The 14,809-nt window shown below is 41.5% G+C and overlaps 1 protein-coding gene across 9 annotated transcripts in view; it reads left to right on the plus strand.

Annotated features, from left to right (window-relative positions):
• The window catches only part of TECPR2 (tectonin beta-propeller repeat containing 2), a 106,810-nt gene that overhangs the window by 279 nt on the left and 91,722 nt on the right, over nucleotides 1–14,809 (plus strand). For 3 of the 9 annotated variants that reach the window (XR_010405339.1, XM_064571621.1, XM_064571625.1), the window contains exon 2: nucleotides 11,731–12,021. Coding sequence is in view for 5 of the 9 variants with exons in the window: in XM_064571621.1 (XP_064427691.1) it covers nucleotides 11,803–12,021 (219 nt within the window). In the remaining 4 variants the exon portion in view is untranslated. The other 6 variants (XM_064571623.1, XM_064571622.1, XM_064571624.1 and 3 more) reach the window with 6 other exon arrangements.

The following is a 14,809-nucleotide window of genomic DNA, read 5'->3' on the forward strand; positions in this document are numbered from 1 at the left end:
TCGCGCCCGTGCGCAGCCCCCGCGTCGCCCGCGCCGGCTGGCGAGCCCGAGTGCCGGAGCCCTGAGGTGCCTGGCAGAAGCCCGCGGGCGGCCGGGGGCGGCGGGGGTCGCCCGCGCGTCCTCGGCCCCGCTGGCGCGCGACGCCATCCCCCGGCCTCGCTCCTCCCACTGCGCGCGCTCCCTCCCCTCCGCCGCGCCCTCGGCCCTCGGCCCTCGGCCCTCGGCCCCGCGGCTGCCAGCGCCGGCGTCTCAGGATTCACTTGGCGTTCCGTCCCCGAGCCTGCCAGTCCGGTCCCTTCCTCCGCGCACCCGCTGCTGGCACAGACCTTGGCACGCACCCAGTAGGTGCTCAGGAGGTGTTCGTTGAATGGCTAAGGGAAGGGCTCCTCCCTCAGCGCTGCGCCAGGGCCTGGGACGCAGAACAGGTACCAGCGGAGTACCCTGGAGTCAGACCCGGATTCGGGTCACAGCGCTTGCCGCTTCCTAGCTGTGTGCTCGCGGCGAGTGGTGCCACCGCGCTGCGCTGCGGTTTCATCATCGGCGCAAGGAGATGATCATGGTTTCTGCCTCCGTGCTGGTGGGAGGATCAAATGGGTCAGTGCTGTAAAGTGCCGAGCACGGCGACTGGCACCTGATAGGTTTCAGTGAGGAGGAGCCCCTGTTGCAGTCACCACGTGCCCTGCTTCCACTTCTCCTCCCCGCTCTTTGTTCTTCCTCACTTTCTCGCTGAGACTCAGGAGTCTTACTCTGTTCTGTTCCGTCCTTTCCATCTGTTGGCAGAATGTGGGGTCCCAGCCTGGGCGCACACTTGCTTTATCTGCTGGAGTGAGGAGTTGCACTTGGGGTTGACTCCCGTCTTGTAAACCCAGCATGGGCAGAATCTGGGAGTAAAGCCATGTATCTTGTAGTCGCCATTGTCTCCTGGTCTTCCGAGCTTCAAGGCTTTTTGTACGCTCTCACACTAGCAAAGTGCACCTTGATAAGCCTCTGACCGTAAGGGTTTTTTGATACATCCCATGTTCGTTCATTCACCAGGGATTATTTGGAGTCTCTTGTATGTCAGCCACATACCGGGTTCTAGGGATGCTGTGGTCCCAGTCCCTGCCCTCAGGGAGCTTTCTAATCGGAGAACCAGCCTGTGCAGGTATAGGGGATGTTCTACCTGAGTTTTCAGGACTGGCCTTGAGACTGTGGTGGGGAAGATGGGATAAGGATAGTCCTTCTGAAGGGGTGACTAGCAAGTAGCTTTCTTAGGTTTACGTTATTTTGTAGACACATTGTCTTTTTCAATAGAAGATTGACTTCTACCGGATTTGTTTTCCAGTTTTCTCCTAGAAAGGTAACACTTAGAAGTTTGAGGAAGGCTATTATATATGTGTGTGTGTGTGTATATATGTATATGTATATATATATATATGTGGCTTCTGTATAGTTTGGACAAAATGGCTACTGGAACTTGGGGAAAAAAGGAAGGAAACAGCATCAGGAAGAGCAGTTGATTGAACTTGGAAAGATCAGGTAACAGTTATACATATAATGAATACAAGCTTTGGTGTCAAGCATGGAGAGATTTCTAGATACAGCAAAGCACAAGGAGCTTGGTAGAATAAGGAGGGAGTAGTCTGCAAACTGCTGAGGTAGAAGTGAGCAATTGTTCAAAGTGTGCAGTTTAAATGAATATATTATTTGGGCCTGGGCTTAAGAGACCAGTGAATTTTTGCATAATGGTGGATGTAACTGAGGTAGAGTGGTCTTATATTTTGGGTTGTCATCCTTGGGGAATCCTGGCATAGTGTTTTGAGAGCTTAATTTAACAAATAGTTGCTGAGTGCTGATTGTACCATACACTGTTGGTCTTTGGAAGCACCACAAGAAATATAGACTAGAAGGATATGGGTGAAGACTACAAAGAGTCCATTAGAGAAGCTAAAAAACAAATGATAGGCTGCTGTGTGATAATGAGGTGCTGAATGTTCTCTGAAAGCAGAGAAAGACCAACTAAGTGTCAGAGGGAGTCTGCCAAAGTTTCCTAGGGGAGAACTAGTTCTTACAGTGTGTGTGTGGGGGGGGGGGAGGGGGTCTTTGCAAAGACATACAGGTCATAGCATGTTCAGGGACTGTGGCAGGAAGCCCATTTCGGCAGGAGTGTGGAAGGAAGAGTGGCCTGGCATCAAGCTAGATACAGACCATTTGTTTTTCTAAAGATTTATTTATTTATTTGAGGGAGAGGGAGAGTGCAGGGGAGGGGCAAAGGAGAGAGAGTCTCAAGTAGACTCCATGCTGAGCCCAGAGCCCAACACAGGGCTCAATCTCACCACCCCAAGATCATGACCCGAGCCGCAGTCAAGGGTCGGATGATTAACTGACTGCCACCCAGGTGCCCCCAGACCATTTTTTAAAAAATGTTCTCCTTCCATGCTTTCATCTGGCTAGCCAGCCAACAGGTATGGCAGCAGGGAATTGACAGAATTTCATCTGGAAGATAAATGACTTCTTCAGTCTCATTTTGCTCAGCCGTGAGATTTTAACACTTAAAAGAATGATAGATGTGGGACACCTGGGTAGCTCAGTAAGTTAAGCGCCTGCCTTCGGCTTGGGTCATGATCCTAGGGTCCTGGGATCCAGCCCCGCATCGGGCTCCTTGCTTGGCGGGAGGCCTGCTTCTCCCTCTGCTTGCTGCTCCCCTTCCTTGTGCTCTCTCTCTTTCTCTCTCTGTGTCAAATAAATAAATAACATCTTTTAAAAAAAAATGATAGGTGTTGTAGCCAGACTTTAAAAATAGATTGTATAACCGGGATACTAATTGTCTTCCTAGAGATTTTGGAGACAATCCTTAAACCATTTGAGTTGAAGAGTGCTCTGGCACCTCATGGTTCCTGTAGTACTAAGTGAATGACTTAGACTATGTATTGACGTCCTTGTTCCAATTTTGAAAAACTGCCCACCAAGATGGCATTAGGGTGCTGTCAGTCAGCATGAAGATCAGCTGACCCCCTTGCAGGTATAGGGGGTTGATGGTAGAAACCACTGGGGGAGAAGCATCCTGACTAGAAGAAGAATATTGCAGAGTGGTGTTTTGTCTTTTTAATGGAAATATTTGTGACCAAGGAAGCATTATTGATTTTAAAGACTGGATTGAGAATATTCTCTGCAGTAAGACCTGAAGTTAACATTTCATTATTCTTTCAACAAATCTTTATTGAATATCTACTCTGTGCCAAAGATATTGTTAGAGTACTAGGGTTTACATTTGTTGCTTATATTTTCATGAGTGATGATCAAACTGCTTAGCAAATAAAAGGACTAAAGTTTGTGATGAGAATACCAGGGATGTACACCAGGTGACATGACAGGGAGGAGGGGCCGAGGGACTGCAAGCTGTCAGCTCAGGGAGGCCCTTTGTGAGGCCAGGTTTGTGAGTGAGATGAAAGATCACTGGAGTAGAGGGACTAGAGGCCTGAGTAGGGAAAGAGTGCTTTGGTGCATCAGGAGCTTGGTGGACAGGTGGGGAGGGACAGGGATGTGAGAGGGGGAGCCAGGAAGGCTGGCCACACAGAGCCTTATGTAGGCCACTGAAAGGAATTGGGTTTTTCTGGGAGCATTGGGGAACCCCTGAAGAATTTTGAATAGGATGGGTAGTATGAGACCCACCCATTTCTCTTTCAAAGAACTCTTATTTAAAAAAAAAAAAAAGACTTTATTTTTTTCAGAGCAGTTTGAGGTTCACAGCCAAGTTGAAGAGAAAGTACAGATTTCTCATATACCCCTGCCCCTACATATGCAGGGCCTCCCCCAGTATCAACATTAAAACATTTGTTACAATTGGTGAACCTACACTGACACATCGTAATCAACCAGAGTCCATCATTTACTTTAGGGCTCACTTTTGGTCGTGCACATCCTGTGGGTTTGGACAAATGTATAACGACATGTGTCTGTCATTATGGTATCAGTATTTTAACTGCCCTGAAAGTCTGTGCTTTTGTTTATTCAGTTTATTCATCCCTTCTCCTCCCCCCACAACTCCTGACAGCCATTGATCTACTGTCTCCATAGTTTTGCCTTTTCCAGAATGTTACATAGTTGGAACAATACAGGTTGTAGCCTTTTCAGATTGGCTTCTTTCACTTAGTAATATGCATTTAAGGTTTCTCTCTCTCTTTTCATGGCTTAATAGCCCATGTCTTTTTAATGCTGAATAATATTCCATCGACTGAATGTACCACAGTTTATTTATACATTCACCTACTAAAGGATGTCTTAGTTGCTTACAAGTTCTGACAGTTGTGAATAAAACTGGTATAAATATCTGGGTGAAGGTTTGTATGTGAACATAAGTTTGCATCTTCTTTGGATAAATACCAAGAAATGTAATTGCTGGATGATATAATAAGATTATGTTTAGTTTAGTTTGTTTTTTTTAAGTAGGTTCTGTGCCCAGTATGGGACTCGAACTCATGACCCCAAGATCAAGAGTTGCATGCTCTACAGACTGTGTCAGCTAGGCGCCCCAGATTGTTTAGTTTTGTAAAACAAAACAAAACAAAACAAAAAACCCAAATTGTCTTCCAAAGTAACTGTACCATTTCACATTCCCACCAGCAATGAATGAGAGTCGCTGTTGCACCACATCCTCATAGCATTTGGTGTGGTCAGTGTTTGGGATTTTGGCCATTCTAATAGGCATGTATCTTATTTTAATTTTCATTTCCCTGATGACATATGATGTAGAACACCTTTTCATATGTTTATTTGCCATCTGTATATCTTTTCTGATGAGGTGTTTATTAAGTCTTTGGCCCATTTTTTAATTGGGTTGTTTCTTATTGTTGAGTTTTAAGAGTTCTTTGTATATTTTGGGTAACAGCCCTTTGTCAGATGTGTCTTTTGCAAATATTTTCTCTCAATCTGACTTGTCTTCTCATTCCCCCTGGGATTGTCTTTTGCAGAGCTTTTTAGTTTTAATGAAGTCTAGCTTATCAATTATTTCTTTCATGGATCATGCCTTTGGCGTTGTATCTAAAATGTCATCACCATACTCAAAGTCATCCATGTTTTCTCTTGTGTACTTTTTAAAAGATTTTATTTATTTATTTGAGAGAGAGCAAGAGAGCGAGCGAGCGAGCAAGAGATCACAAGCAGGGGGAGCAGCAGAGGGAAAGGCTGAGCAGGGAGCCTGACACGGGGCTCAATCCCAGGACCCCAGGATCACGACCAAAGGCAGACACTTAACCATCTGAGCCACCCCGCACCCCTCTCCTGTATTTTCTTGTAGGAGTTTCATAGTTTTATGTTTTACATTTAAGCCTGTGATCCGTTTTGAGTTAATTTTTGTGAAGGAGTGTAAGGTCTGTGTCCAGATTCTTTTTTTTTTTTTTTTGCATGTGGATGTCCAGTTGTTCCAGCACCATTTGTTGAAAAGACTGTCTCTGCTCCATTTATTGCCTTTGCTCGTTTGTTGAGGATCAGTTAACTATATTTGTGCAAGGCTATTTCTGGGCTCTCTCTTTTGTTCTGTTGGTGTATTTGTTCTTTTGCCAATACCACACTGTCTTTTTTTTTTTTTTTTAAGATTTTATTTATTTATTTATTTGAGAGAGAGAATGAGATAGAGAGCATGAGCGGGAGGAGGGTCAGAGAGAGAGGCAGACTCCCTGCCAAGCAGGGAGCCCGACATGGGACTCGATCCCGGGACTCCGGGATCACGACCTGAGCCGAAGGCAGTCGCTTAACCAACTGAGCCACCCAGGCGCCCCACACTGTCTTGATTACTGTAGCTTTATAGTATGTTTGGCAGTCGGGTAGTATCAGTCCTCTAACTTTGTTCTTCTTCAATATTGTGTTGGCTATTCTGGTTCTTTGCCTCTCTATATACACTTGAAAATAGTTTTATTGATATCCACAAAATAATTTGCCTGGGATTTTGATTGGGATTGCATCGAATCTATAGGGCAAGTTGGGAAGAATTGACATCTGGACAATATTGAATCTTCCTGTCCATGAACATGGGATATCTTTCCATTTATTTAGTTCTCTGATTTTGTTCATGGGAGTTTTGTAGTTTTCCTCATATTGATCTTATACATATTATGTTAGATTTATATGTAAGTATTTCAATTTGGGGAGTGCTAATGTAAATGGAATTGTGTTTTTAATTTCAAATTCCACTTGTTCGTAGCTGATATATAGGGAAGCAGTTGGCTTTTGTATGTTAAGTTGTATTGTAACCTTGCCATAATTGCTTATTAGTGTCAGGAGTTTTTTGTTGATTCTTTAAGACTTTCTACGTAGATGATCATGTCATCTGCAAACAAAGACAGTTTTGTTTCTCCCTAAACTGTATACTTTTTATTTCTTTTTCTTGTCTTATTGCATTAGCTAGAACTTCCAGTATGATGTTGAAAAGGAGGGGTGACATGAGGAGGTCCTTCTCTTGTACCTGATCTTCGTGGGGAAGATTTGAATGTCTCACCATTAAGTATGATGGTAGCTGTTGTTTTTTGTAGATATTCCTTGTCAGCTTGAGGAAATTACCCTTTATTCCTAGTTTATGGAAGTTTTTAGGATGTTGAACAGCTGTTTCTTCTTCTTTTTATAGTAGTTTGAGATATAGTTTACATACCATATAATTTACTCATTTAAAGTGTACAATTCAGTGGTTTTTAGTATATCACAGAGAGATGTAACCATCACTACAATCAATTTTAGAACTTTGTCAATCTCAAAAGAAACCCATACCATTTAGCAGTCATTCCCACCCCCACTCCTGTCTTCTACCCCTAGGCAGTCACTGATTTACTTTCTGTTTGTATAGGTTTGCTTATTCTGGGCATTTCATATAAATGGAATCAATATGTGATTTTGTGTGTCTGTCTTATTTCGCTTAGCATCATGTTTTCAAGGTTCATCATGTTGTAGCATGTGTCAGAACTTCATTCCTTTTTATTGATTAATATTCCATTGTATGGATATATTGTCATTTTGTTTTGATGGACAATTGGTGTTGTTTCTAATTTTCACCTTTAATATTATATCTTCATAATATTTTTGTGTAGACATATGTCTACCTATGTTATTATGTATGTATTGCTGGGTTATGTGGTAACTCTGTGTTTAATTGCTAGACTTTTTCATAGTGGCTGTATCATCATTTTATTTTCTACCAGCAGTGTATGAGGATTTCAGTTTCTTTACATTCTTGCTAATACCTATATGTCTTTTATTATTATTATTATTATTATTATTATTATTGTAGCCATCTTAGTATTTAAAGTGATAACTCATTGTGGTTTTATTTTGCATTTCCCTGATGATTAATGACAGTGAGCATCTTTCCTGTGCTTATTGGCTATTTTTATGTTTTCTCTGGAGAAATGTCTATTCCAATCCTTTACCCATTTAAGAATTGTTTTTTATTATATGATAAATAATAAATTTATTTATTATTTATTATATTTATTGTATATACTAATGTATTGGTATATTTTATTATAAATTTTATTTATAACAATAAAATTGATATTTTAATTTTTATTATATATAATAATACAATATTGTTGTATTTTTATTATTATGTATTAAATTATTATCTATTATTTATTATGTTTATTTAAGAGTTCTTTATATATTCTGGTACAGATGTTTTACCAGATATGTGATTAACAGATACTTTTCCCAATTCTGTGAGTTGTCTTTTCAGTGTCCTGGTGGTGTTTTTTGGAGCACAGAATTAATTTTGATGAAGGCACAGAGTTCATTCTGACTGCTATGTATGAGCACAGGTTCTAGAGGTAAGGTGTGGAAGCAGGAGAGCAGTCATTAGATGATGTGAAATGTGTGATGGCTTCATCTTGGGCATGGCCACAGAGATGGAGAGAAGGGGCCAGGTGTGCGGTAGGTTAGGAGATAGAGCGAATGGAATGAGGTGAGGGGTTGTTGTAGAGGTGAAGGAGAGGGAGGAGGAGAGGTCAGGGATGAAGGCTAGGACTTTAGCTCGAAAATTTGATTCAAAATTTGGTTATACTGCCCATTATCTGCCACAGAATTATGATGATTTTTAATCCTTGCTGGGACCTGGTAAGTGAGGGAGGGATCCTTATACATTTTTGAAGTTGATAGTATTATCATTGATTGTGCCAAAGAGATGATTGCAGGGACTCTGACCTTGTATATTATCCATTAATACCTACTAAGCCACCACAAATAAACATGTAATCCAAGTTAGAATAGTGTGCCTGCTCTGCAAATGAGTTTCAGGGTAAATCCTCTGGCCCTCTTCTAACCAGACTGCAATCTCAAATCCCCTCTTGCATGGAGATTATGGGGCTGTCAGTGAATAATATCAAATCAAGTGAATTAATTTTTAAAATATAAATGTCATAATTTGACAAAGCTACTTTGCGGAAAATGCCTTTTAAAGGAGGAAAATAGTACCAGCTGACATTTGTGAAGTGCTTAGTATTTCCACTTGCTTCCTAGGAGATCTTGTCCGCTAAAGCAGAAAGTTAAACATTTTGGTTGGGAAAATTTTGGTTTATGTATACAGTGTGTCCTCTGCAGGTTTTTTTATAGAGTCTTTAAAAATCATGTTCTAGGAGGGGCGCCTGGGTGGCTTGTTGTTAAGCGTCTGCCTTCGGCTCAGGTCATGATCCCAGGGTCCTGGGATCGAGCCCCACATCGGGCTCCCTGCTCAGCTGGGAGTCTGCTTCTCCCTCTCCCTCTCCCCCTGCTTGTGTTCCCTCTCTCGCTGTGTCTCTCTCTGTCAAATAAAAAAAAAAAAAAAAGGAAACACCTTAGTCATGAAAAAAAAAATCATGTTCTAGGGGAATATTTAATGACTTGGCAAATGCTTGTGATCTGTCAAGTGTGCGTCTGCACACGTGTCTGTGGCTGTCTGTACATACAGCATATCTCCGTACAAGGGGATTACGAGTAGTATTTATTTAGTTCTTTGTAGTTTTCCATATTCCAATTTTTTGACAGTAAACATTTATGACTGTTATAAAACATTTCATTTTAAAAACATTATGTAAATTATGACGTATCAATGTGTTTGCATGCACAGACTCATTGAGGAAACAAAGCCTTTCCTGTTCCTATGCTGCCCTTGTACTTGAAGCTGGAGAGAAGATTGTTGAAATGGGAGTAGTTTTCCTCATCTGTAAAATGGAGATAAGAGTCGTCCTGACCTCCTGGGATTTTTTGTGAGGATTTCACGAGTTAGTGTGCTCAGGATAGTTTCTGTGACGTGACGTCATTAGCTATTACCGTCACTGCTGCTGCTGTCGCTGTTCCGGTGTTAGCATCCCGTGTCCTTAAGTGACCTACCTCCTTTCCCACCGTGTCTGTTAGCAACTGTTCTCCCTTGAGTTTGCCTAAGAGCCATTTTATTTTCATTTGATTTCTGCATCATGCGAGCCTTGCCCACCTTTCTGGAGTACTTGCATAAACCAAAGATTGGTGTTGCTCTTAAAAAGTTGTAAGTTGGGCGCCTGGGTGGCTCAGTTGGTTAAGCGACTGCCTTCGGCTCAGGTCATGATCCTGGAGTCCCGGGATCGAGTCCCGCATCGGGCTCCCTGCTCGGCGGGGAGCCTGCTTCTCCCTCTGACCCTCCCCCCTGTCATGTGCTCTCTCTCATTCTCTCTCTCTCAAATAAATAAATAAAATCTTAAAAAAAAAGTTGTAAGTTTATGGGCTGTGCTGCCGTATGCACAGAACCAGCATTCACCAGCCAGATACCTGTTGCACTAAGCATTGATTGATTGATTTTGAAGATTTTATTTATTTATTTGACAGAGAGAAAGATAGCGAGAGCAGGAACACAAGCAGGGGGAGTAGGAGAGGGAGAAGCAGGCCTCCCGCCGAGCAGGGAGCCCGATGTGGGGACTCGATCCCAGAACCCTGGGATCATGACCTGAGCCGAAGGCAGATGCTTAACGACTGAGCCACCCAGGCGCCCCTGCACTAGGCATTTAAAGCTATGGGAGCTTGGGCAAAGTTCTGAACCTCCCAGAGCTTCAGCCTCTGCTACAAGAGTTTTCTTAACCATCACAGAGTGATAGGATTCTTATTATTACCTTTAGGATAAATTACCTTGCTTACTTCACTATATTGACTATTGTGATTATCAGACAAAACAGGAGTCTGAAAATGCTTAGAACACTGGATATGCCATATAGATCCAGGGGATTATTATTCTAGCATTGAATTGGGGCCATATTGGAGAAAAGATGATATTTTGCTAGTCTTCCATTCTTGTCACTCGTTCCTTCCTTGAAAATGTTCCTTTTATATAACTCATTCAGCTATTCAGTAAATACTTATTGAGTGCCTCTGTTATGCCTGATCTTTTTCTAGGTGCTGGGGGCTACAGGGGTGAATGAAGCAGATGTGGGTCCTGTTCCTGTGGGCCTTACAGACCAGTGATGGTAGAGGGAGTCAGGCAGAGATGGCCAGTCAACAGCAAAGAAAAAGGATATGTGAGAAAGTAAAGCAGGGAGAGGGGAATAGAGAGTACTCAGTGGTGGTGGTAGGAGGCCCACTTTAGGGGGTGGGCAGGTGGGACCTTGTGGAGAAGGGGACATTTTAGCAGAGACCTACATGCCAAGAAGAAGCAAAATCTGAGTGACATCTAGAGAAAGAGCATTCCAGGTAGAAGGAACAGCCAATGCAAGAGCCCCTGGGTGAGAATGAATTGGGTGGGAGTTTCATTAGAAGAGAACTTAGAAGTTGGTCAGTCAACTCTATAGAAATAGAAAACCCACAGTTCCAACAGACCATAAATCCGGCATCTCAACAAGTTTTTATTAGAGGGGCTTAAAAGTCTCCATGGAACTGAAGGAGTGAAATACCCCGCCAGCTCTAATCAGGAACAGGGTACCCACCTGTAGCTGCTGCTTGTCTGTCGGAACAGTGACTGTGGGATTGGAAAGGCCCAGGACTTGGAGGGAGAAGACCTAGATTCAAGTCTTGTGACCCTTGGGTCCTTAGTACCTTCCTCTCAAAGTTGGGGATGACACCACTGATCTTACAAGTAGGGTAAGGATTAAACGAGTGACTGAGCACATCATAAATTACAACGTGCTGTGTGAGGACTGAGTATCTTTGTTGAGGGAAACTTTGATATCAGAGTGCCAAGAAGTATTGGTCCCACTGTGGCACAGTTGTGTGACTGAGGCCCTGGGCTGTACACATCCAGCTAGGGGACATGTTTCTCTGCTGTCTCAACACAGTGAATGTATTTCTCCATCAGGATTGGTTCATTGTTCTCCTGGTACAGTGTCTTTCCTGTTTCTCTTCATGTTCCATCCTTCCTGGTGGGCTTCATAGTTCAGGATGTTTCCAGTGAAGCCTTTTCCACGTTGCTCTCTCCCTCTTCTCGTCAAGACCCACAGATTAGCACTAATCACATGTGGTTTTGTGTGTCTTCACTGTTTCTTTTCCTGCCTGGCTAGATCATAAACTACTTGAGAATAAGAACTGTTTTTAATTTTCTTTCCATTCCTCCATAGTATTTAGCACAATGTAAATTACAGGAGCCGGTATGTATTGAGGTGCCTGTTGAATTAAAATGCTCAAAAGTGATCTTAATGAAACCGGTTTACTTTCTCCATTCAGTTAAGGTCCACCTATAATTTTTACCCACTTGCAAGTTCCTTGATCCCGCTGTTAAACATGACTTCTCTTTGGCATGACTAGATGTTGAAAGAATTATAATGCCTTGTTCTTTAGCCCCCAGGTTTCCCCAGATGCCAAGTACACATTCCTTTTCCTGCCTGAAGATCATCTGTGAAAACCTTGGCCATGGCATCAGTATCAGAACCTATTACGTTCAGAGAGTTCTGCCCCTTGTACTATCTCCTCAATGCCATTCCCACAAAGGTCCAGAAGGGTTTCCGCTCTATTGTGGTCTACCTCACAGCTCTCGATACCAATGGGGACTACATTGCAGTGGGCAGCAGCATTGGCATGCTCTATCTGTACTGCAGACACTTCAACCAGATGAAAAAGTACAACTTTGAGGTGAGTCTTGCTTTTCTTTATTCCTTAGCATGCAGGCGTCATGGCTAACATTTAACATGCTTGTGTGTTCTAGCATGGGATAATTTACTTCTGATTTGGCCTTAGTATCTCACCCAAACAATACTTGAAACATCTTTAATTGAAGTGGAATGTAACTAAAAACATTTTTTTTTAACTTTTTTTCCCTGCCTCCAAAAATCTACCATCACTTTATTTATTTTTTTGTTTATATTTACTTTTTTTTTTTTAAAGATTTTATTTATTTATTTGACACAGAGAGACTCAGCAAGAGGGGGAACACAAGCAGGGGGAATGGGAGAGGGAGAAACAGGCTTCCTGCTGAGCAGGGAGCCTGATGTAGGACTCGATCCCAGGACCCTGGGATCATGACCTGAGCCGAAGGCAGACGCTTAACGACTGAGCCACCCAGGCGCCCCTACCATCACTTTGGAGAACATTTTCGTGTTTAACATGTAATAGAAAACTTTGGAAGTAGGTATTTTCTTCTATATATTTTGTTTTTCAAAGTACCTTGACTGACTCAGTTAAATAATCTCTAGTTTTTCTGCTGAAATTATTATAAAAGAAGGATTAGTATCAATAATTGGTTAACTACTAGAACAGGTGCATCTTAAATTAGATCACTTCTGTAGAACACTGCCATTGGGATCCCAACTAACCTTTGTTCTCTGTTGGTTGACTTCAGGCATGGCATGTCTGCATTGTAGATACTGGTAGGCACCAAATATTGATGGACCATCATCGAGTTCACCCACTTAGTCAATATCTGTGGTTTATTGAGTACGTGGCTTTTGTGAGAAACTCAAAGGTGGCAGAACTGTGGCTCCTCCCTCATGGCCTTGTGGGGCTCTACTCTGTCTGCGGTTAGTAGGCTTTTACAGACTAAGACAAGGCTTTTGTGTTTAAGTCAAATGCTTACAAACATTTGTATTTTAATAAATATTCAACTTATTAAAGTTTTAATTTAAAAAGTTAGTTTTTCTTGGTGCACCTGGATGGCTCAGTCAGTTAAGTGTCTGACTCCTGACTTCGGCTCAGGTCATGATCCCAGGGTCGTGAGATCGAGCCCCCACATAGGGCTCCATGCAGGGCATGGAGACTGCTTAAGATTCTCTCTCTCCCTCCTCTGCCCCTTCGTCCTACTCACGCGGATGCACATGCATGCTCTCTCTCTTAAAAAGAGTTTTTCTTAAGCCTTTATACTCAATTTAAAATAACAAAAATGGCTAGCATGCATATAGCACTTACTATATGCCAGGGATTATTCTAAACCTTTACATATATTAACTCATTTCATCCTTGCAAAAACTCTATGAGCCAGATACTATTTTATCATCCTCATTTTACCAGGGAGACAACTGAAGCATAGAGAATTAAGTAACTTACCCAAGTCAGGCATTCAGTAAGTGGTAGCACCATTGTCTGAACTTGGGCAGTTTGGCTCTAGAGTTTATGTTAATATTCTTGTATAAAAACTATGGCCATTTCTTTTCTTTGGTTAATAGCTCATGGATTTGACTAATTAAATTCTCCAAACATTTAAGACCATTTCATAGTTAATCTTTGAAAATACAGTTATGAATTAATATATCTGAAATTTCTCAAATACTTCAAACAGTTAACAAGGAAGACTTATGAATCTGTCAGCAAACCCATAACAGGATAAACCAAAGAAAGCCCTACCCAGATACATCATAATTAAATTGTTAAAAACAAAGGAAAATATTAAAAGTAGCCACAGAAAAATGACACATTACTTGTAGGGAACAATGATTTGAATGACTGCAGACTTTTCCTCAGAAAGCATGGAGGCTAGAAGACAGTGGTATAACATTTTTAATCATTTTTTTTTTTTAAGATTTTATTTATTTATTTGAGAGAGAGAGAATGAGAGACAGCATGAGAGGGAGGAGGGTCAGAGGGAGAAGCAGACTCCCTGCCGAGCAGGGAACCCGATGCGGGACTCGATCCTGGGACTCCAGGCTCATGACCTGAGCCGAAGGCAGTCGCTTAACCAACTGAGCCACCCAGGCGCCCCGGTATAACATTTTTAAAGTACTGACAGGAAAGACTTGTCAATTTAGAATTCTTTACCTAGTGAAAATATCTATCAGGAAAGAGGTGAAATAAAAATATTCTCAGCTAAGGGGATTTGTTACCAGGAGATCTGCCCCAAAATAATTGTGTCAGAAAGTTCTGTAGACAAAAGGGAAATGATACCAGAAGGAGACTTGGAACATTAGTAATGAAGGAAGAGTAATAGTAAATATCTGGATAAATAGAATAGGCTATTTCCTCTTGAGTTCTTTAAAATAATTTGACAGCAAAAATTATAACATTGTCTGTAATATAAGAGGGGAGAGTAAGGGAACTATATAGTGATAAATTTTCTACATTTTACCTGAAGAGGTAAAATGTTGAGTCTAAATAGATTTTGAAAAGTTAAATACATAAAATTGTAATACCTAGAGCAACCACTAAAAAACCCTGTGCAACATGGTATAGTAAAAATTACTATAAACAAAATGGAATTTTTAGAAAATGTTCAAACAACTCACAGGAAAACAAGAAAGGGGAAACAGAAGAAGGAAAAACAAAAGGAACAAATGGAAAATGAAAGACCTAATTAAAACACAGCAATAATTATATTAAATGGAAATGATCTGTAAATATCAGTTAAAAGAAATTGAATGGAGAAAAAAAATCATGAACAAACTATATTTTTTCCATAAGAAACTCAATTCAAACTTAACAATATAGGTAGGTA

Source organism: Mirounga angustirostris, unplaced genomic scaffold (assembly GCF_029215605.1).
Source record: "Mirounga angustirostris isolate CCGP_5_RB_7025 unplaced genomic scaffold, mMirAng1.0.hap1 SCAF_9, whole genome shotgun sequence".
Classification (NCBI taxonomy): Eukaryota; Metazoa; Chordata; class Mammalia; order Carnivora; family Phocidae; genus Mirounga; species Mirounga angustirostris.